Source organism: Dryas octopetala, chromosome 4 (genome assembly GCF_963921425.1).
Source record: "Dryas octopetala chromosome 4, drDryOcto1.1, whole genome shotgun sequence".
Classification (NCBI taxonomy): Eukaryota; Viridiplantae; Streptophyta; class Magnoliopsida; order Rosales; family Rosaceae; genus Dryas; species Dryas octopetala.
Genome location: NC_141369.1, coordinates 19,378,472 through 19,402,034, shown reverse-complemented (window position 1 = coordinate 19,402,034; position 23,563 = coordinate 19,378,472). Strand labels below are relative to the sequence as shown.

Here is a 23,563-nt window from a genome sequence, read left to right as displayed (position 1 = left end):
AATTAATTAAGAAAAATGTTGTTACTGTATACATATCAAATATATAGATGCATATTAATTCCATATTCATATGTCTTGTAAAAAATATTAATAATATAGACATTTATATATTAATTAATATTCTAACTTTAATTTTGAGATTGTACGTAATTGATATGGTATTATTAATTGTTTTCTATTTTAATACTTCATTGGCATATCATGTTTTATATCAATTCTTAACTAAACTTAGAATAATAGTCTATGTATACTGTAGTCGTAAGTCGTAACTATTAATTATTAATTATCAATAATTAAGTTTTGGATGTTTGGCAATTAACCTTTAAAAGTTGTTTGAATATTATAAAATGATTTGGCACCGACGCTGTGAAAAGCAAAGCAGAGAAGTAATGGCGACTTCCCAAATTTTCACGGCGAGTCAGAGAAGATACTTCTTCACGCTTTGCCGTGATTGATGCTGCATTTATTTCATGAATGAAAGAAAAGCAAAACGTGTAAAATTAACTTATCCAAGAATATAATGCCATTAATTTGTTATTTGGTTCACCGAACCTTCCACAATTGTGAAGCACCAAACTTATTAGATTATAAATTCATGATATTAATTTGGATCAAGTTGAATAATAGATTAAGAAGTCCACGGTCAACGTGAGATTTGAATATCTTTCATTTCCCATTGTGGAATTTAATTAATTGATTTGGTTTAATTGATCGATTGCCTAACATAATTTGACTTCTAAATAATATTGTTGAAATCCTGTGAGCCTGAGGCATGGTTGTCTCTGCTTATAGGGATCGAACAAGCATAAATATTTAATAGGAAATAGATCGAAATTATATATTTAAGCATAAGCATATGTTTTCCTTAAAAAAAAAAAAAAAAAAGCATAAGCACATATTTATCTATGCTATATCATGCATGTTAGAGGAAAAAAAACATCAGTATATATGCATGATTGTAAAACCGACTCGTGCTATAATATGAATGGACAACAAGTTTATGTTTTTAAGTTATAATATTAATAAATCAGGCTCATTCATGTGTGAACGTGCGAGCAGTGAGTGCTCGATGATCACTATCGAGCGGTGAGTGCTCGATGACCACTGTCGAGCGCTCGGAATCTAATTTGATATGTTTATGTTAGGATTTAACTCTGAGATTTAAGAATCAAAAGTCATTCTATATCCTAGCAAGGGATGAAGTGAACCCATTGGCCTATACCCTCAAAACTAGACAGAGAAAGCAACGCTTGCCTGTTTTAAAAAATCTTTGCTGAGCTCTCAATTACACGTTAACATGTTCGCTCATCCACACTTAGTCAAATCTATTATGACATATTTGTGTTATAATATAACTTGATTAATAATATTAGGTGACCGGAAACAAGAGAAAGGAGAGAGAGAGAGAGAGAGAGAGAGAGAGAGAGAGAGAGAGAGAGAGAGAGAGAGAGAGAGAGAGAGAGCATATTAAGCATGTGTTTTTAAAGTTTGATTGAACTGCATGCATGAGATATGTGATAACAAAATTATTGGAGATAACCGATATACGTTATGTGATATGTGTAACTAATTTAACGTATAAGGGTATTATTAGATAATATATTTATATTAGTATGATATAATATTAATAATATCCACTTATATTATAATATATTAAATTAATTCCACTACGTAGCAGTGTATCGATTACATAAAATTATTTTTCTACGCGATAAAATCGATCTTGTGACGCTTGAAATCCATAATACAAGCTGACATGAAGGGTGGTGCAGCATGCATTAAATTTCTCACTGGGTCATCGCTTTAATTTTTTATCAATACGACGTACACCATTCACATTGTATATAATCTCTTAATTAATAATCGAGCTATTTAAAGAAAGAAGTAATTGGTAGTTCAGCATATATCATGCAAATTAATTGCAATGCATGCATGATGGCATACTCTCACATGCAACAGCACATGCATGTAATAACTCTGTGGCCTGTGGGGAACAAATTTGATACTCGGAATCAATGACCATTGTGTGCTCTGGCATTTTAATTACAAGTAGTCATATATATATGAGAGTATGAGACTGATCGACCATAACTTTACTAATTAACTATTAGAACAATCAATAGATGATATTTGATATGAGCAAGTTTTACCCAAAAAGTATATACGACAGGGTAGATTTAAAAATAGACTAACAACTTATTTATTGAAATAAAATGAATATCCATGGTAACACGTCTATTCATAATGTTCGAATCTCAAATTTAACACCCTTCTCGCAAATAAACAAAATAATAATAATTTTGGCCAAAAACAAAAAACAAAATAATAATAATAATATTTTCAGAAAATTTTTAAGATCCGAGGACATCCTTCCCACAAGCCAATCGTGTAGGGACATGCTTCACCATGAGTCATCACACATTCACACCTCCCTAATTATATTGGGTTGAGTTTTTTATCTAGGCACAGTAAAAATATAATAATTCTACGGTTTCTACCATCATGATAGTATGTAAATAAAAACAATATTGTGCAAGAATAACAGTTGTCGGCACAAATTGAGAGTTACAGACCGACCCATGGGCCATTGGGCCGGAATCCGCAGCAAGCAGCAAAAAAGAAAGCGAGGAAAGAAGGCGTGTGATGCTCACAATTTGTCGGTGAGATTAGCGAAAATCCAAGGCCACTTCCGTAATTTTGTACCTAAACCAAGCCCCAAACGGCCAAACTTACTCTCATCAACTCACATCGCACTCTCTCACTCACTCTCTGTCTCTCTCTCTCTCTCTCTCTCCAAAGCATAATGCTTATAAAATTCCCGTCTCTTTCCCGCGGCTTTCAACGCGGCTTGGGTTTTGGCTTTTCCCTCTCTCTCTCAATTTTTTATTATTTTTTTATTTTTCGAAATGAATGGTTTTTAATTTATTAAAAGAAAGAAAAGAGGAAAATAAAAGAGAGTGAGACTGAGAGAGAGAGCGATCTGATTAATTGAGTTGAGGGTCTCCAAGACAAGTCGAGCCCGTGACCTCCCAAATCCAAACTCAATATCATTCGCATTCGCATTTCGATCTCGCTCGCTGGATCTGTACGGACAGTCCAGATCTCAATGAGACTCTACTCCCTACTACTACTCTCTTCTTCTACTCTCTAGCCGATCACCGCAGTCGGAACCGTGTTATTCATGAAGCTGCGGAGGACCAAGAGTTGCGGAAGATGATGAAGTTCTACATATCCACCAAGGGGATAAAGAGGCTCACCATAGCCAGCTCCGGCGCCGGCAAGGCCTCTCCGGCGACGGCGACTCGGAGATTTTCCAGCCGGACGGTGCTGCCGTTTTTGCTGGTGCTCGCTCTTGTTTTGCCCTTTCTTTTTGTTAGAATTGCCTTCATAGTCCTTGAATCTGCCACTGCCTGCTCTTCCACTATTGGTACTCTCTCTCTCTCTTTCTTTTTTAATTTCTAATTTTCTTAATTTTTAGAAATTCTTAAAACTATATAAAAAAAAAAGGAATTTGGAATGCTAGCTGTGACGTAGTTGTACAATTCAATGTTCTTGCGGCTGTTGGCTATTGTACCTGAATTCTCTTCTGAATTTCAATTTCCAATTATCGAAATGGCATTACTGGTGGTGTTCATACCAAAACATCAACATAAAGCCATTCTGATTTCTGCACCAAGCCTTACAACTTTTGTCTCTGCATACCTTCAATGTCTATATTCTCTCTCTCTCACAGAATTTACCAACTCTTCTTTCTCCTTTTTTGGTAATGCAGACTGTATAGGATGGAGGTTTTTCAGCGGCAATGACGCATCTGTAGTAAGTGCTCCCACTCTATTCACCAAAATACCATTTTCAGATTCATTTTCATGAAGGAGGACCAACAAAAAAAAAAAAAAAGATTTTTGTCCACTTTATTTATTTACTTTTTCATCATTTGAGTGATTTTAGCAATTCATAATTAGCATAAGTGATCCTAAAATAACGCAAATGATAATTCAATTGACGGTATATTGTTAAACGATGTAGTGGGAGATGGCATTTTCGTACTAGGAAAAATACAGAGTACAGTCAATGGATAAGCGCATTTTAGGGAGTGTCGGCATTCGCCTCACTCCCACCAGTTGCTTTCCACGACACGTGGCCAGTTGTTCAGTAATCATATTATTCTCGTCCACTTGATCTTTCGTTAACACAGAAAAAAATAATAAAAACAATAAACACAGTATTTTGTCCAGAACCTCTACTTCCACGACTATTTCACTGTTTCCACGACGTCCATCGTGTAACTGTCAGAAAAAAGCTTCACTCAACTTTGAGTGGCAATAGCTTTTTCTCCCTTCCAACGTCAACACGGTTTTAATGAGATCGACGGTTGTACGTAATCATCTAATGTGTTTCTGTTTTGACGTGGGTGATGATGCATGTACCAGCTCAGAGAGGAGTTGACAAGAGCACTGCTGGAAGCAAAGGACGGTAACGCTAACATTAATGAAGAAGGGATAGACTCGTTCAACCAGCTTGTGCAGGAGATGACATCAAAACCACAAGACGTCAAGGCCTTCGCTTTGAAAACAAAGGCTATGGTACACACTACACTCTTAGTAGCACTCATTTTTATCAGCCATATATAATCCACTCTATATTTATTTCTTTTCATTTCCAGTGGTTTGTTTTGTTTCCTTTAATGTCTATCATTATTACTTCTGTGTGTGATGGTGGTGGTGGGGTGATGACGTGTCTAGTCCACCACTTGGAGTTACCAAAGGTTGGTCCAAAGACTCCAAACCCCTTAAGTCCACCTACCCAATTGCAATTATTAGCCTATTGGGGTTGGACTAATTGGGTATGGACCGTCTGGTCAACTGTCCACCAATCTCATCCTAACTTAATTTTATTATTTCTGGGTCCCTTACTATAGTTATATTAAGAAGAAGACTCTTTGTCCATTTATGTATCTTCTGTTTGTGATGAATATATTCTTTGGCATCCGACGTATTAGTTTTTGGAGGTTAAAGCTAAAAGGACGATGAGAGTGACGGAAGCAAACTAGATGGCTAATATGAAGGAAAAAGACTAGATAGTCCAAAAGTCAAAACCCACTAAACTAGTGTGTAAAAACCTAAGCAATACCTGCTTCCAGTTTCAATTTAAAAACAATTTACATTGTCTTTTTATTGTTGTTCCTAGTTACTGGGACTTATAGAGTACTAATTTTCTTTAGAATGATTTATTTCATAATAACAGAGATTTATTTAGTTCACTTGTGCTGCGTATTCCATGCCACTAAACTACCATTGCCAACTGGCCCATCTATCACTACCTACAAATTGTTCTTTTGCTCTTTGTTCAAACAATTAAATGTTCCTCTAGGCTCTAACAGTAACGGGTAGACTACGCATTTGTGGTCGTACTAGGCATTATTTTTGTCCAAGAGATCCTTTTCTGATGGTAGTGGATTGAAATTGTTGTGACATCATTGTATATTCCATTTTTCTTCCATGTTACATTGTTTTTATGTAGAACCTGGAAGTTACTCAAGCATCTTTTGCGTACATTACTTCACTTTCTAGTTCTAGATATGATGCTACCTTTACTTTGGACTGTGCCAGCCTTCTGGACCACAAGAACTAAAGAAAGGTGGCAAAGTGATTCCATCAAATCGCTGTCTAAATTTTGCCAACTGGCTGCTAGCTAGCTGCATTTAGTTAGACACTTGAAGTAACATTTGTGTTTGGATTGGTGGGTGGATGAATGGGTGTGTTTCTCCTATGCTTATGGGTGTGTTGGGGATTGGTGATTGGATCCTTGTTTTGATTATTGTATTACATAAGAAAAGAATGTATGCACATAGTGACGGATTAAACATTTAAACATGACCTTCAAGCTAATAAAGTTTTGGTGTCCATGCTAATTTATATTGGACGAAGAATTGATTTAGCTTTTTATTAGAGCATATAAGAATCACAAATTTGGAATACCAAAGCACTCTTTTCTAGGAGACTTTAACAAAAAGGAAAGCAGGGATGCTGGAACATAAAGTATATTGACTTGGATAATCTACAAACATGGTTAACAAAAATTAAGTAATAAGCCACTGGAACTGAGATTATGTATCAGAATCATTACACTCTTGAAAACAATTGTATTTGTACACTACATAATATTATTAGTGCCAACCCTTTTGCACATCTAAATGATCTCTTTACTTAATATGTAGCTATCAAGGATGGAACACAAGGTTCAGTCAGCCAGACAGCGCGAGTCGATGTACTGGCATTTAGCTTCACATGGTGTTCCCAGTAGCCTACATTGTCTTTGCCTCAAATTAGCTGAAGAATATGCTGTAAATGCGATGGCTCGATCTCGTTTACCTTCACCTGAATTTGTTTCTCGACTTTCTGATCCCTCCTTTCACCACCTTGTTCTCCTAACTGATAACGTCCTCGCAGCTTCTGTTGTTATCTCTTCTACAGTCCAACAATCGGCCAACCCTGAAAAATTGGTTTTTCACATAGTGACTGACAAGAAAACTTACACTCCAATGCATGCATGGTTTGCAATTAATTCTGTTGAATCAGCAGTGGTGGAAGTTAAAGGGTTACACCAATACGACTGGTCTCAGGAAGTAAATGTTGGGGTCAAAGAGATGTTAGAGATCCATCGGTTAATTTGGAGACATTATTACAAAAATTTGAAAGAGGAGGACTTTGAACATGATGGAGAACATAAAAGATACTTAGAAGCTTTGAGTCCCAGCTGCATTTCCCTTATGAACCTTCTTCGAATTTATATCCCTGAGGTAATCACTCTATTGTTTTCACAGATGTTCCCTGATGGAATGGATGACATTGAATGTGAATTTGTAATGATATCATCTAATTTTTATGGGCCACACAGCTGTTTCCAGATCTCAACAAGATAGTGTTGTTGGACGATGATATTGTAGTACAACATGACATATCGTCTTTGTGGGAATTGGATCTCAAAGGAAATGTTGTTGGTGCAGTTGTCAATTCGTGGTGCGGTGAAAACTGTTGCCCAGGAAGAAAATATAAGGATTACTTTAATTTTTCACACCCTATCATATCATCAAACTTTGATCATGATCGTTGTGCGTGCCTGTTTGGTGTGAATGTCTTTGATCTTGAAGCTTGGAGGAGGACCAACATAACAGAAACTTACCATCAATGGCTAAAACTTGTAAGTGTCTTCTTATTCAGGAATTATGGTTATTAGAGTTTTCCATTTGGATTCATTTTGTTATATAGTCAAGACCCACTGCTGGACCAATATTTCATGTTTCTAGTCTGCTGGTATATTAATACTAGAAATTAATGTTTATTCAATTTTCTGGTTTCTTGAGGCTCAATACTAGAGAATGATAATCCGACTTGATACTTCTCATTGATCTCGTGTGGTTATCTATACAAGAAACATTTGATTTACATAAAAACACTTGGGAGATGTACGTACATTACAGTAACTGAAACACTAAGTATACAAATGTAGCTTTATCTTTATCTGCTATCTGACTTTGTTTTAGCTGATAAGTCAGATATATTCTTTAATCTGGACATAATCAGAAAGTGAAGGTTTACCAAATACATTACTACATTATGTTTCCCTATTATGTAAATATTTATTTCATCCTGCCATTACTAATATCTTATTTGTATTTCACAGAGCCACACATCTGGGCTGACATTGTGGCATCCGGGAGTAATTCCCCCCGCCCTAATCGCATTTGAGGGTCATGTGCACCCTATTGATCCGTTATGGCATGTGGCCGGGTTAGGTTGTCGATCCCCAGATGTTCCTCAAGAGATATTGGAAGCTGCTGCAGTTGTACATTTCAGTGGCCCTGCAAAGCCATGGCTCGAGATTGGGTTTCCAGAGGTACGGGGCTTGTGGAATAAACATGTAAATTCTTCAAACAAGTTTTTTAGAAAATGTAGAATCATGGGGTGAACAGGACGAAGTTCTTTCTCTCTCAGATATTCATTTGGGGACAAAAACCAGAAGCACAGTTTGGGACCAGAGAGAAGAAGGTTTTGGCTTCAGTCTCTGGACGCTTCAGATGGTTATTACATGTCCATATAATAGACAATAGACGAAGGTACCATGCAAGATACCATAGAATCAGGATATATATTCAACCTTCAATGCATATAAGGGATATAAATTTCATGGATGTATCTCAACAATATTGTAAAAATTTACTCAGGTAATTGAAATTTCTTAGCTCAATGATGAAGCTTGTTAATAAGGCTATTAATTTTTGTTTATCATGGGTGTAGTTCCTCTCTTCAATTATTTATGGTGTGTAGCTCAATGATATATGTATCTCTCTTCCACTTGGGCACAAACTCTAGGTAGGGGTTGACCTGTATGCTCTTCGGTTAGTGCTGCAATGAATCTGCCTGCATGGTTCAAGTTGAGAAGAAAAGTTTTCTTGCAACGGGTGTACACTTTGTATGTCTACTTCTTTCATTGTGCCCTAATATATCACGTGATCTGAGTGATAGACCCAATGAATGTATATACCGGTCACAAAATCAGAAAGAAAACAACTAGTGCTGCCAATGGATAAATGGGTTAGGTAGGGTAGGGTATGGTTCATATCTTGTCACCACTCCAAATCCATACAAAAAGTTACACAATCACGGGTGAGGCTGCTTTGTCAAAATTGAGAATGTGCCTAAACCCACCTCTGTGATAATAAATTCAAAGTTTCATCAATTGCAACAGCATTACACACCACAACAGTAATGTTTGATTGTCGGGTTTTATTTCAAGACAAATGTTCACGTGAATTAGCTAATATATGCGCCCAGCTAAAAAAGGAAAAAGAAAAGAATAAATTAATGCATAAGTAATATATTTTTGGGAATGCCAAATTGCTACATAGACAGAAGCTGACTGGTTGTGGCAGGTTAGGGTTGTGATTCTTGCAAATATTATACAGAATGCATATAAAATTATACCTATTCTATATCATTATTTCCCAAGTTAAGCATAATAATGCTGTTGGTCTATGCATGTTAGGCACACTTGGAAGAGCAGCCCACTTGGTGATCAAGATTGAACTTTAATGGGCCATTTTCTATAAAATCAAAGCCTATTAGCCTAGCCCAAATCGAATATACACTTTCTTAATTGGTTTCCCTAGGCAATCAATCCATTTGCCACAGGTGAAAGAATTTATGATTATATTTTTCTAAAAACATTTCTGCATATATGCAAAACTATAAATTTGTGAGAATTGGAACAGCAATCAAAGCATTCTACTGGAACTCACTCTGTTCTAAACAATTTTCTGAGCCTCAAATCAGGTAGCACTGAATGCATGCAGACAAACATATATGCATGAAGATGGGCAGAGAGATGGAATTTTAATTGAGGTGTCATAGAATTTAATTGCGTACATCATACAAGAGCAGTAGGTGCTTTTGTATGCCACAGTTAAAGAGTCTAGCTAGCTAGCTAGTTAATACAGAAAATTCTAATGGGCTTCATTGTGGTGAGCATAGACAACCTGGTGCTCATCACATATACATACACTAATACAGTTTAAGATCGAAAGCAGATCAGAGGAGAGACATTAGAACACCAGACGGCATTCCAGCATTATTTCAACTGCATCCAAAAATCAAAGAGAAACTTATCAGTATGATATGAATTGAAAAGAAAAATATATATGATAAGATTGGAGGAAGTGATCAGTTGTGCTTAACAAGCATGAAAAAGTTGAAGATATCCCCCTAGCTATTGTGGTGAGATCATATGCTAATTAATGGAAGATGGAATAAGGAATCTTACACAAGTTGGAGAGCTGTGTGGCCGCCTTGGCGAGAGTAATGGTGATTATTGGACTCCAAGATTACAGGGAGGAAGTTCCTATCATATGATTGTGAAGGCATTGACTGATGATCATATGCAGTTCCTGCAGGCATCATATGATCTGTTTGCTGCTGCTGTTGTGCCCTCTCATTTTCAGCTATCTGCAGTAATCAGCCTCTTATAATTAAGTCATCTAATTTATTGTATATATACATGTCTTACACTCTTGAAGAGAGAATTAAAGAGATCAGACCTTTGCTCTCAGATAATTGTTATGGTTTTGTAGCTCAATCTCCTGCACAGTATGTGCACACACATTGTTTCTCAGAAGAACAGGAATATTCGAGTTTCATTTTAAGCATAATTAGCACTAAAAGGATATGACATATAAGTTACCTTATCTCGACCTATAAGCCTCTTTGATGCATATGATTAGATTAGATATGATAATGACTAAATTCATGTGTATTTAAGGAATTAATAAGTTTCTAATTTAAAGGAAGAAGATAGACTAATCATAAAGGGAAACTTATCACTTTCAATCCCCAAAATTAATGGTGGGATTAGTGGGGATAAGTTTCCCCTTATAAATAATATTCATCTTCTTCCTTCAAATTAGAAGACACTCTCCATGCATATTCTTCTTTTTAAATACACATGAATTTAGCTATTTATTCTATTAAATCCAACCTTATGCATCAAACGAGGCCATAATGTCTAATATATTATATATATGTATATATGTGTGTGTGTTAGATTAAAGTCAATTTGGACTATGCATTCAAACAAACATATATTCATCTAATTAATGTTTAGATTCACGATCTTGCCGGACTGTACGACAAAATAGCATTGCCCATGCCATATATCATTTTTAAAAAGAATTATGATTTGCAATACAGATAAATGTTCTTGACTAACACAGATCTCTCCTTAAAAGCCAGAAAAATGTATGAGTACTCAGATTATCCTAGCTCATTATGCAAGAATCAGCACAGAGAGAAACAGAAAATGATAGAGTAGGAGACAATAGTTACCCTCTTTTGCATAAATTCGATTTCAGCAAACAGCATTTCATTCTGGTGGGTATATTAATTGGAACATGTCAGTTGAGATTGTGAGTGAGATAGAAAGTGAAAGACATACAGTTCAATAAATATCCAATTACAATAGGGAATTGAAGTGCACTACCTTTTTTGATCTTATTCTGCTGATTCCTTTCTCTAATCTGGATTCAAGGCCCTTGAGTTCCTTGGGGGTCAAAGTGCTAAGAGCTTCACCCAGTATATTCCTGAACACAACACATGTTATTATATATACCTTCAGATATTAGATGAGTACAAATATATATAATGTACACTGGCAAATTATTTGTACTTTACCTGTTTGAATTTTGAATATCTCGAATTTGTCTTCTTAATTTGGATGCTTCTTGCTGATAAAACTGAGGCCATATATGCATGTGGTAGTATAGCATTAGCATTAAAAGTTTTAGAAACACACTGTTAGTATAAAACTAGGTGGGTTGTGAGCTTAAAACAATCACGTTAATGTGGGATGGTTAAGACCATTAGATTAATTGAACGGTTCGAATGTCTTTAATTAATGCAGGAAATTGAACATATTTTTGTAGAGCGCGATGAATCCCTCCAGTATGTGTTTTCTGATATCACATATGTAACAATTTCTTTCAGCCCTCATTAGACAAGGTGCATGCGACTGATCTTTTACTTATTTATTTCTTGTTCAATAGGAACATTGCAATGTATTCCTTGATATTTTATGTACGTGTGTCAATGTGGATTAGGTGACAAATTGGGTTTGGCTAATTTAGTGTACTGGTGAATCATCTCTTAGCTAGGAGTACTGGGGAAAAACAAAAGGAATTAAATTATAGAAAAGGGTATTTTAGACTAATGCTTCTGACTAATAGTTTATGGATTTCTACAACTACAAAAAGGTGTCAGAAGTCAGATTATTAGGCTTTGCATTTTACTTATATGAAAAGTATAAGCATATTATAAGCATACCAAACATATCATCTTATATGAAAAGTATAAGCATACCAAACATATCTTCTTAGGATCATACTCTTATTTTAATCATGTCGTACATCCCAACAGAGCATGCGTACCTGAGCGTTAGCTTCAGCAACAGATCCACAGTTTGAAGAATCAGAACATGCTTTTTTGTACCTTTCAATTGTTGCTCTAACGCTGCAAGGAAAGAAGAAAGGTACGGTTGACTTAATAGTTTTATAATTTGGTTCAAAATCTTTATAATATTCAATGAAATGTTTTTCATCCTCAAAGAGTCAAAGGCATTATATTAAATTCAATGAAAAAGAGTTCAAATTAGATATATATATATATATATATATATATATATATAAGAATGTTACGGAATCCCAATGAACTTCAAGTTAGATTTTTTCCCAATGCCCCATTTTCTTATTCATGAGAGAATGAAAAACCTAATATAAATTTTACCGTCGGCCACTACTAACTGCATGTAAATCATTATCAATATGTCCGCAACTTAACAATCCACTATGCATATCTCAAAAAATTTCGATACAATGGTGGCCGGATCACCTTATATATTGTAAATTGTTGTATTTGATATAAGACTAATTATATTCTCACACATAACCTGCAGTGAACCACATCATCCCAACAAGAATGTATACTTACAATTGTGCAACCAAATAACATTATTAATTAGATGACACCTAATTAGCATATATTGTTACCTCAAAAGGGATAAGACCAATATGTGCAATTGAGAAAATTTTTATGTAACGGGTGTATATCTTATATGTCCTTATATCTCTCTCATTATGTAATTAGAGAAAAATAAACATAATAAGATGTATACAAATAAGTTTTTTTCTTGTATATTATATTCAGTCCAAAAAAGTCCCTAGGGCTGCCGCACATATTGAAAAAAAAAAAAAAAAGCCTCTCTCTCTCTCTTTTATTAGTCACAATATTGCATAATTACTGTTAAAGGAAGAAAGTTAGCCAATATTCCGTCAAGCTTTATGCATATTTTCTCATTGAGAAGCAGTACTTGTAAATTCTTGTTTCATAAACCTTGTGAATATCCCATCATCACATCCATGTTCTCGAGAAACGAATGAGTGATTATATTTTACTGACTGAAAAGTCTCTTTTGTATCGTCTATATCGATCCTAAGGAGGCTTGGTCATGTGGAACAACAAACCCTTAGTTTATTGCAGAAATTAATCCATCAAATGGAAGCAGTTGCCAATTGTGGGTTCTTCTTTGATCAGACTCTTGAAGATGATCAAGTTTATTGCTTTTTGGCGTGAGGTAAATCCCTAACATCCTCAACATCATGTTTATTTAATTAGATGCATGTTAGACTACCACATAATTAAGGATAAGACCCATGAAAGTTTTTTGCACATGTATACTTCCACTAGGAAGGAATATTGGAGAGATTCCAATTATCCAATACAAGAAACAAGAATACCATTCTACAAATTTTAGAGCTCATGAAGAGATTTAAATCTCTTCATGAGCTCTAAAATTTGTAGCATGGTATTCTTGTTTCTTGTATTGGATAATTGGAATTATTCAACTATGAAATAACCAAATGAGTATGGCAGTAATTCACTACTAAATAGATTGTTGAGAATAATCATGAACATGCATGCATGGCTACACTGTATATAGTACGTATTGTATGAACTATATAACATGATCTTTTCCTATTTGATGATGGACCCAACTTTTTTTTTTTTGGCCATTGATGATGGACCCAACTTAATTAGAATAAATACTGTTATGTAAGCTAGTAACAAGACAATTCAACATTCAACAAAATTATCAAAATCCCACACACACATCTACACAGAGACGAAGTTGGATATATTTAGTGAAATATTACTATTCCAATCAATTATGTTATTTTGGTTTTTATCAGATCCACAATGCAAGTATTTAGTATATATTGCAATCATATATTTCTCGAAATATATTTATAAAATAATAAAAAGAAGAAGATTATCTCTCAAATATTAGATTACTAAACTCTTCGAGTTCGAGCCCTCAGTTGAGAATATCACTTATATATCATTTACTATTTAAAATGCATGCATGCAAGAATTAATTATTAATTAAACTCATTATTAATTTATCTTCTTTACATAATTTTTTGAAAAATAAACAAATCATGCCATTCTTGCATATATAAGACAAGCAGTACATGAGCTATATTTTTTAGATTAACTATTAAATTTTGCTAGTAACATTACAAAGAAAACGTAAAAGCATAATACTATTTCCACATCATATATGTAACAAACAAAGATGAAATGAAATACTAATAAATATAAAATACAAAACCACACATATATATTTATCGACCAACTCACAATTAATTATAGTCCTATAACAAAAACTCTAGAACAATGCAGTCAATAATAAAAAATAATCAAATAATTTATTATTATTATTAAAGACCAAGTCTTTTATTTATGGGATCAAATATATATATATATATATTATATTATAAATTTCTAAGAAAAAGTACTAGCTATATATATTTTTCTAAAAAAATCAACAAAATTTGATGGACCATAGACCATGAACCTAGACGAGGCTCCACCACAGTAAATATAGTCCTAGTCGATGTTATATAACATGGAATATAACCAAAGAAGGCATTGATCACTATACTCTCGGAGAGTTGTAACCTTAATTTTGTCGAGCCAGTGATTGGTTGTCTCTGCCATGCTGGCAGAAGATCCCAGAATATGATTGGCTCCCCCTCCACAATCTCTAAACCCACGCCACGTGTCATTGATCCATTACACAGAGTGTAATACCCAAAGGGAACACTCTCATACCCACCTCGATGGCCTCAAACCCCAAAAAACCCTGTAACTATTTCCCACATATATTAAAAAAGTGGGTTTTATTAATTCATGGGTCTGAAAAAGAATTTATTTCCTTTTATGTCTCTGAAATCTCTGAGACAGAGAAGTCTGTTTTGGCAGCCATTTTTGGAATTGTCTTTCACACGCTTACCTCCTCCATTCACCAAAAGAGAGCTGAGTTGTGCAAACTGCAAAACCCTCCCATTGGCTCGTACCTCACCTCCATTCCTCAGTCATTTCAACTTTAAACTTCATTCAATATCTCTCTCTCTCTCTCTCTCTCTCTCTCTCTCTCTCACACACACACACACAGGGACACACAACTTTTATCTTGGAGTATATGCAGAGACAGATAATTCATAAATGCATGTATGTATGTATGTATGTATGTATGCATGTATGGTTTTGTAAAAGCTTAAAATTATAAACATCATGATGATCATATCTCTCCCTCTTTTGGGTTTTTTTTTACACAAAATTTGAAGTCTGTGTTTATAAGACTCTTTTTTTACCACAAACATGAAACGAGTCTCACTCTCTCTTTTTCTCTTTTCACCACAAGAAAAAAATAAATAAAAAGAAACAGATTGAAGGGAAGGTATTGGATAGATGATGAAAAGAGAAGGGTGAGATCAGTAAAAAGGAATCATGACACGAGCTTCTTTGTCCGGACTGAAGAACAGAAACATCACGTCTGACGTGACCAAAGATTCGTATGCTGTAAATATATATTGATCAACAAAGGAAAAAAGCATACAACTCATACAAGAAGAAAACCCTAAGCACATCACATACTAGCTTCCCTCTCTCTCCCAACTCCCAATTTGTAATGTGTATTAAATAAGGGTAAATTGGTCAATAAATATACACACCCAGTACTGGACTTTGGGTTTTGGGTTTTGAAACCCTAAGAACTATATCTAGGTTTAGACATTTATACCCACCAATATCATGAAAAAGTTTATTTCTTTTTGTTGTTCAATATATTTTGGTACTTGGAGGCTAAAGAGAGATTTCTGTCAAGTTTTAGAGAATACGTACCCAGTTGAGTTTTGTGGTCCTAATCATCAAATCACATAGTTCTTATGTTATTCTGGTGAAGATAGCTAGGGAACAATTGTGTAACATAAGAAAAAGCTTTAGACATCCAATTAGGCTATTAGCTAGGCTATGAACTTTTTTCTCAGACTCACAGACTGATTGAAGTGTATGATTTGGAGGATTTCTAAGACACCTATTTGACTTTTGAAGCCCTATCTAGCTACCTAGCTAGCTATTAACACCCTCCTCCTTGTGTTCAAGAAAAAGGGCAAAGATCGAGGACAGAATATTGTGGACGCCCATAACGTACTATAAGGGTGATGATGAACTTAGTTCTGGCAAACTGATTGAGATCTGATTTGCAATGGGTTTTAACTTTTAAGAGGCATTCATTTCAGTTTTTGAACCCTAGCTAATTCCCATTTGATGGGTCCTTCTTTGCTTTCACTGTTTAGGTGTTGAGCTGACATGTTACTTAGGAAGTGTCAAGAGATCGATGAAGGGAAACCGGCTAATGAGAGTTGGACAGCTTGTGAGAGGCAGACTTTTTATGGACTGCAGATAGATAGATGACATGTGAAGAGAGAGAAGGAAGAGAGAGAAGGGAGGAAGAGAGAGAGGGAGAGAGAATTAATGGTAGATTTTAATAACAATGAAGATGCAAGGAAGCTAGCTAGCTGATCTATCAGACCTGCAAATGTTTGTAACCCTAAGTTTGCTCTCTTTTAGACTGATAACAAAAATACACACACACATCACCCCCACTTCCATTTCTATCTGTTACCACAGATCTGGAATCCAGTGAAACAAAGAACTAGAAAGAAAACCATAATAAAGAAAAACAGAAAATATAAATTATATACCACAAAGATCTAATTTTCAGGTTGATGGGTGAAATATGCCTCAAAGCTCATAAAGGAAAACAAAAAACAAAAAGAAGAAAATAAAGACAAGTGAATCTTTGTTAATAGGGACACTTCACTCTCAAGCTTGACCCTATTAGCTGCTAGAACCAAAAACAGCAAGAGTACTCAATCTTAACTTTAAACAAAATCCACAAAAACAATCTTTGAAAGGTCACATGATAGTGCAATTTGAACACTGATCAATTGCAGCAACAAAAAAACAAGATGAGGACTGAAACAAAAACAAGTTAGTAATTAAAGAGAGGACTTAAAGAGAGAGAGAGATCAGAGGTTGAGGTTGGACCTGTTGTTAGCATACTCATAGAGGCGGCCACGGGTAGAGAAGACAATAAGAGCAACTTCAGCATCACAAAGAACAGACAATTCATAGGCTTTCTTGAGCAAACCGTTGCGGCGCTTGCAGAAGGTGACCTGTCGATTGGTGGTGTTTTCGATCCGCTTAATCTCAATTTTCCCTCTTCCCAGTTTTCTTTGGGAATTAGAGCTCTCCGGTGCTTGATTTGGGAACTCCATGGTCGGTTTGCAAGATGATTAAAATGGTAAAAAACCCCAAATTGAATTTGGTTTTTCTGTTAGCAAACAATATCGAAATCAAAACAAGTTACAAGCTGGTGATGATCAATTGTGACAACCATATGTATATATATGTGTAATAAAGCAAGACAAAGATTAAGCTGAATCAGTTACGTACGTATGAGCTTTTTTTTAAGCCCACTAAGCTAGTAAAGGAAACAAAAGTAGGAATAATATATATATATATTAGAAAAATAAGGATATACAGAAGAAGAATTACTTCAAGAGTTGAGTTTCTTAGAATTGGTTGTTTGGTGCATAGTTGAGCAGCAGGAAGGAAGGGTTGCAGAAGTGGAAGTGATTTGGTTTAGCAGATGGGTATTTATGGACACAAAATAGACCTCTCAACCATCACCCAACTCATTCACACAGTGCTCCATTATTTGTTTTGTACATATATGTATATGGGTCTAGAATACTATATATATATATATATATATATATAAATAGAAATGTGCTCTCTAGCTAGAGCTAGCTAGGTTAGTATTAGTTAGTAATGGGGGAGTAGAAAGAAAGAGCGGATGGAGAGAAGAGAAGGGTGGGGGGGTTTGAGGTGTATTACTTTCATTCTCCATTAACCGTCCATTTCTTCATGTATGGGGAAAAGGGAAGGTGATGTGATAAAGGGTCTTTTGGAGAGTGACTTGTGAATAGCGTTTTGAATGGGACCCTTTGCTAAGATGCACTCAAGAGCTTCATTCAATATAAAGAAAGAAAGAAATCATGGCCAAAAAAAAAAGAAAGAAATTAGAGAGAGAGAAAGAGAGAGGGTCGTGGTCCATAGAGGAGAAAAAACAAAATGAGAGGACCTCCCATGTTATTTGCTTCTTGGATTTTGAGTTGGCCTTTATTCTAGATTTGTTTCTGACCTCACCACTGCTGTTGAAAGTTTTCATCACTACCCCCTCCTCTCTCTCTCTCTCTCTCTCTCTCTCTCTCTTTTGCATTATTACAACATATAGTTACTTACTTACTTACTAGGGTAGTGACGTAACCGAAGGAGACTCCCATGTGATGTCCTGTTGAATAAGTGTTTCACCATCCCACTTTTTTGTGTTCGTTTATGGTAAGAATGGAACACCCCCTTCTGATTCATTATGTCACCTTCATTTGCGATTCATTTGCGGATCACAGCATATTCACATTGGTGGCATTATATCCTCCTATTCTAGCTCACAATTGTTAGTAACTTTGTGTTGCCAAAAACACTGTCTGCTCGTGAGCAATATAGTCCCACATTGGTTGATCCCTCACTTATTGATCGAGTATCTCTGCTTAATACTTTGAACTTTTAAATTGATATGATATCAAAATAAGTTTAGCCTGGTTACCTAGGTACTATATAGGTAAAATCTTTAATTACTTGTTGAGAATGTTGAGCACGATTTTTATATTGATTGGCTAAATGTTAAGAGTGACAATTAATATATAGTTCAGCACCAAATATATTGAACTGTTAAATCGAATTTATAATACGTTATCAATTTTAACAATTAGATGAAATCCTAGGGCTAGGAGGATTTGAGCACTTAGTGATTGGAAAAATTTTGTGGGTGAGATGATTGAGCAAGATGCATGCATGCATGCATGCCTAATTATGTATTTGATGTGACATAGCCGGCAAGACTATCCATCTCTACGCACGTACGGTGCCGAATTTCTTAGGATATCATGTCAAGTATGGAGAGGGACCTTAACCCTCTAAGCCCCTAGCTACCTACAATTTGATTTGACCATAAGACATACACATATATGATGTTTCCTCAGAGCATTAATAGCCACCAAGAAGTTAGTGAATTAATGTCACGATCGAGTTAGATATGATTTGATCAACCATATATACACACAAATAAATTGATAATAAGAGGCCATTCATTTTGCACCCTTTAAATCACGTGTCACTACAAGGTTACAAGATCGAGCTGTGTATATATAAAAGCTCATAAATTCTTTAAGAAAAAAAGTGAAAGAGAAAAATGGAAAAAAGCACGCATTATAGTTTCTGATATAAAATTATTAGGGGAAATATATATATATATATATATATAATGATGTGTTCTTCGTATTAACTTGATAATTAATTAGTTTTAAAATATTTTTATAACCGATACATACAATAATTTATATTTTTTAAGCACCAATCAAGTATATATATATATATACTTCCGCTACCAGAATGTCCTTTGTTTTTCCAAACTTGTATACTTCAAAAATGTTGAATCAATTTTTTGAACCAATAGTGGACAAGGTCTGATAAACATGCAAGTCTAATACCCAAAAAAAAAAAAACAAAAACAAAAATGGAGGACAAGTAATTTGGGCAACCCCAACTTTTCTAGGTAAATAATTAATGAACCTAAGATGTGCGATTTCTCTATTCACTCCAATGCCTTTTGAATTAGAACTCATGTACACGAGTAACAAAGATTTTGTAACGTAACAAAACAATTGTAATAGACATTATGGAATCCATTCCCATTTACAACCATAAAGGCTTGAATTTCATTTCTTGAGAAAAATAAATTATGGTAAATATTCGTGGAGAACTCTACATTTTCGTGGATCAGCTAGGTATATATATATAGAGGAGTGCTCTAAAACTAACTAGTTAGCAAGTTAATACAAATCTAACCATGCTTTTGGGACCACCACATAACTAATCTCATAATCCGAACCGTCAATTATTTAGGTCATACTTCAAAGATCATCATTACAAAAAATCAACTAAATCAGAAATCATTTAGTCATCTAATTAAGATCAAATAAATAGATGATCAATGTTTTCGATAAAAGCATATAAATAGTTGTTGTTATAATCAAATGACTAAATGATTTTCGATTTTAGAGATTTTTTACAGGGATGATCTTTGAAGTAGGGCCTAAAAAATAGACGGTTCAGATTTTGAGATTACATTGTGCGATGGGGCCAACATGGTGGTTAGTTTTGTATTAACTTACTAACTAATTAGTTTTAGAGCATTCTTGTAAAGATATATATGCTAGTTTGTTAGTTATACAATTGTATATAAATATTCTCAGCTGATTTTGTACTAACACAATTTTGTTGTATATTTTAACTTTTTAAGATGCTAAGTTTGAACAAATTTGTTCATTTGTTATTTTGTTGTATATTTTAATTTCTAAGTTGGAAAATTAACTTCTTCAAACTACTCTATTACTCTATATCTGTTTAATGTCATGAATAATGCATTTTCTTGTGGTATGTAATATGTATTATACTATTATGTAATGTAGCTAGGTATGTTTTAGTTAGTGATGTAAATTGATGTAAATACATGATTGATATATAAATTAGGTATGCACAGAAAAGGGCTGAATATGTGAATATGTGATGATGAAATTGATGAATAGAGCCTATTGAGGTATGCTTGCAAGGGTTGTTGGGTATGTTTTAGGCCATTTTCTTGGTTTAAAACAACTCATAACCATTATGGGTTGTTTAATTTATAGAAAATTAGGATTAAATACCAAATATCAATAGTTTTTTAATAAAACAATAAGACACTAATTTTTTTTAGTTTAGGTACTAACCTAGAGTAAAACATTTTGGATTAGGTCACAAATCAGTTTATTATACAGTTGTGACTGTCGAACAGTTACAGTTGTAATTGTCGAACAGTCATAGTTGTGACTATTTAAAATTTATAAAAAATCAAAATTTTTAAGGGTTTCATACTTTTGATTTAGGTTTGGGGGATAAAGTCCTATAACTCAAAGACTAAATATTAAAGTTTAAGCCTTGCAAATATTGAAAAAACAATAAATCAATAAAAAAGTTATGACTGTTAGACAGTCACAGTTCGATATAACCATGTTTTTTAAAGTTGGTACCTAAACTGAAATTTAGTACCTAAAGTGAAATGAAATGTTTTAGTAGTTGAAATGAAAAAACATTATAATTTGGTACCTAAAGTCAATGAACCTTTTAATTTAAACTCTGAAATTGGCCTAAAACATACCCACAAAGTCACAAACCAAATAAAAAAAAAAAAACTCACAATTTTGGCCCAAAACAAAGCCCAAGATCATGGTCGGATTGGGCCTATACCGAACCGTTCCGAACGTAAGTGTCGATAATACCGACATTGTCGGAGGCAGTAGCATCCGATACGAATTTGGCTCATTTATACCATTATTGGTCAATTGTCGGTTGGGGCCTGACAGTTCGGTAACTGTATCGAATCCAGTTCTAGGTTAAAATGGCCTAAAATTGCTAATAATATAAAACACATAGACCAAATATGCTTTCGGAGTAAAATACAAGGACCAAAATTGGTTTTTTCCCTTTCAATTAAAGACAAATTTTTCAGATGATTGAGAAACCAGATACATACAATGATCTTTGTTTCATCAAAAAAGATACAATGATCTTTGTGATGAACTTAATTAGCATATCAAATGAGACTGTAATGAACCATGACATAAACCAAATTGCCAAAATTGCAGAAGTTTTGACCCACTTGAAGTCATAAGAGTCTTCAATATTCTTAATTTCCTTCAAAATGTAACATTGTGGTCTTTACATGATTAAGTGGAGCAAGCACCATTTCCACCGAGATATATATGCAGAACATCCCCCATGTCAATTTAGGTGCAAGTTGTGGGTAAAAGCAAAAGTTGCACACAGCTGAATAGGATGCATTTCTAAATAGGATGACCTTTTGCTTTCTTTTGAAAGAAAGAGGGAGAGAGAGGAGAGAGAGAGAGAGAGAGAGAGAGAGAGAGAGAGAGAGAGAGAGAGAGAGAGAGAGAGAGAGAGAGAGAGAGAGAGAGAGAGAGAGAGAGAGATAGCTAATCTGAAGTACAAGCCATAATGCATTGCAAAATTAATATTCAATGAAAAGGGCTGAGGGACCACAAACAATATATTGATGCTGCAACATTGATGGTACATTTGAACTTGGAAATGATGGTGAAAGAAGCTGGTTTTCAATGCTATACCTAATACCATAAATGCCACATACCCTGTCACAATCCTACAACATAAGTGGAATTGGAATATTGCTTGGAGTATAATCTCTGTGCCAACAAACTAAAAGGACTACAGTGATTTTTTGTTCTAATTTTGATAATTCAATGTGCATCTCAGAATAGTAAGACCCTGGTGTACCAATTAATGATGTGATGCAACTAGGTTGGGTTTGAACATTTCCCACAATATTAAGCATGTTGCTTTAGATAAATAGGCAAAATGTAGAAAACTAGCTAATTGGTGATTGAGGCAAGGTTTAAGCAGACCAATATCGATCACAATTCTAGGAAAATTTTTGTGGATGATATTGCTTAAAGAAAGAGTAGTTCATTGGGGTTACTGGGTGTCTGTCAAACTTCAACTGAGAACAGAGACCACATGTTTTTAAAATGCAGCTTTTGTCTCATTCGAAGAGTTATGAGTTCTTGAGTGGCTTATGAATCTCCAAAAGAAAGCTATCTTCAGTGTGGTTCTCAAACCATTTTGGGCCGGGATTATAGCCTTGTACTTAACATTTGGATGGAAAGGAGTGAAAGGATCCATGTTCACATGTATAAGCTGAGGAGCAGCTGCTTCAGAAAGTTATTAGAATTAGTTCCTGATTGGAAAGAGTCGATTGGGTCGCAAGCCATTAGTTGTATTTGTAATCATTGGCATCTCTCTTTGTTTTGTGATCTTGGTGTAGTTGGGTTTTCTTTTCTGTTTTTGTTTGGGTCTGCTTTGTTTATAATGCTGTTTTGCATTTCCTCCTCTGTATTCTGCAGGTTGGTTTGTACTTTGTACTGTTTTGGAGAGTTTTTCTTTGATTAAATAGATTTTTATCCATAAACCAGTCAAACATACCATATTTTGTTCACTTATTTTTTTTCTTTTGGCTTTTAGAAAAGGGAGCAAGCAGAGTGCCAAACAGCCAAAGTATGGTCAGAGTGCTTTTCAGAAAGCCCATTTCTTTAGCCAGACCTTGAATGTAATACAAGTTAAACGTCTACTTCTCCACTAGCCTGTGGGCCTGTAGCTGTGCTAAAACCTCTCAACACTAGGGGGGAAAAAGAAAAGCCAATGCCACAACCCATGCACCATGTCATGAAAATCAACCCCTCCTATAACCATTTTAGACAATCTAGTAGATTTTGATGGTAATTGTGTGCAGTAATTATCTAAGAGAAGAGCATATAGAGGCGTGGTAGCTCTGGCTCAAATTGCTACCTTATGCACTAACTTTTCATGCATAACCTGCCAAATTGTAAACTTTTCATCCGCACTGACATGGCATAAAAAGAAAA

At 34.7% G+C, this 23,563-nt stretch overlaps 2 protein-coding genes across 2 annotated transcripts; one reads left to right on the top strand and one right to left on the bottom strand.

The window, feature by feature from the left end:
- The first annotated feature begins 2,971 nt into the window (after nt 1-2,971).
- On the top strand, nt 2,972-8,247 carry GAUT15 (galacturonosyltransferase 15). Its single transcript, XM_086240336.1, has 6 exons — nt 2,972-3,427; nt 3,773-3,816; nt 4,431-4,583; nt 6,218-6,799; nt 6,898-7,200; nt 7,684-8,247. The coding sequence occupies exons 1-6, from the start codon at nt 3,214-3,216 to the stop codon at nt 7,966-7,968; spliced, it is 1,581 nt and encodes a 526-aa protein (XP_086096462.1). The 5' UTR covers nt 2,972-3,213; the 3' UTR covers nt 7,969-8,247.
- A 1,568-nt stretch (nt 8,248-9,815) lies between these two features.
- SHP1 (K-box region and MADS-box transcription factor family protein) lies at nt 9,816-17,227 on the bottom strand. The gene is made up of 7 exons (XM_086239774.1): nt 16,998-17,227; nt 11,975-12,056; nt 11,223-11,284; nt 11,032-11,131; nt 10,878-10,919; nt 10,094-10,135; nt 9,816-10,001 (listed from the first exon to the last, which is right to left on the bottom strand). Exons 1-7 carry the CDS (start codon nt 17,225-17,227, stop codon nt 9,816-9,818), a joined length of 744 nt encoding a protein of 247 aa, XP_086095900.1.
- Between the last annotated feature and the right edge of the window lie 6,336 nt (nt 17,228-23,563).

Excerpts from the sequence above, each read along its gene's own strand:
- GAUT15 (XM_086240336.1), top strand. The coding sequence starts at position 3,214 with ATGATGAAGTTCTACATATCCACCAAGGGGATAAAGAGGCTCACCATA. Across the intron at positions 6,800-6,897 it reads TTCGAATTTATATCCCTGAG|CTGTTTCCAGATCTCAACAA; the intron begins GTAATCACTCTA and ends TGGGCCACACAG. Across the intron at positions 7,201-7,683 it reads ACCATCAATGGCTAAAACTT|AGCCACACATCTGGGCTGAC; the intron begins GTAAGTGTCTTC and ends TGTATTTCACAG.
- SHP1 (XM_086239774.1), bottom strand. The coding sequence starts at position 17,227 with ATGGAGTTCCCAAATCAAGCACCGGAGAGCTCTAATTCCCAAAGAAAA. Across the intron at positions 12,057-16,997 it reads TATGAGTATGCTAACAACAG|CGTTAGAGCAACAATTGAAA; the intron begins GTCCAACCTCAA and ends CTTTCCTTGCAG. Across the intron at positions 10,920-11,031 it reads GCAGAATAAGATCAAAAAAG|AATGAAATGCTGTTTGCTGA; the intron begins GTAGTGCACTTC and ends TATACCCACCAG.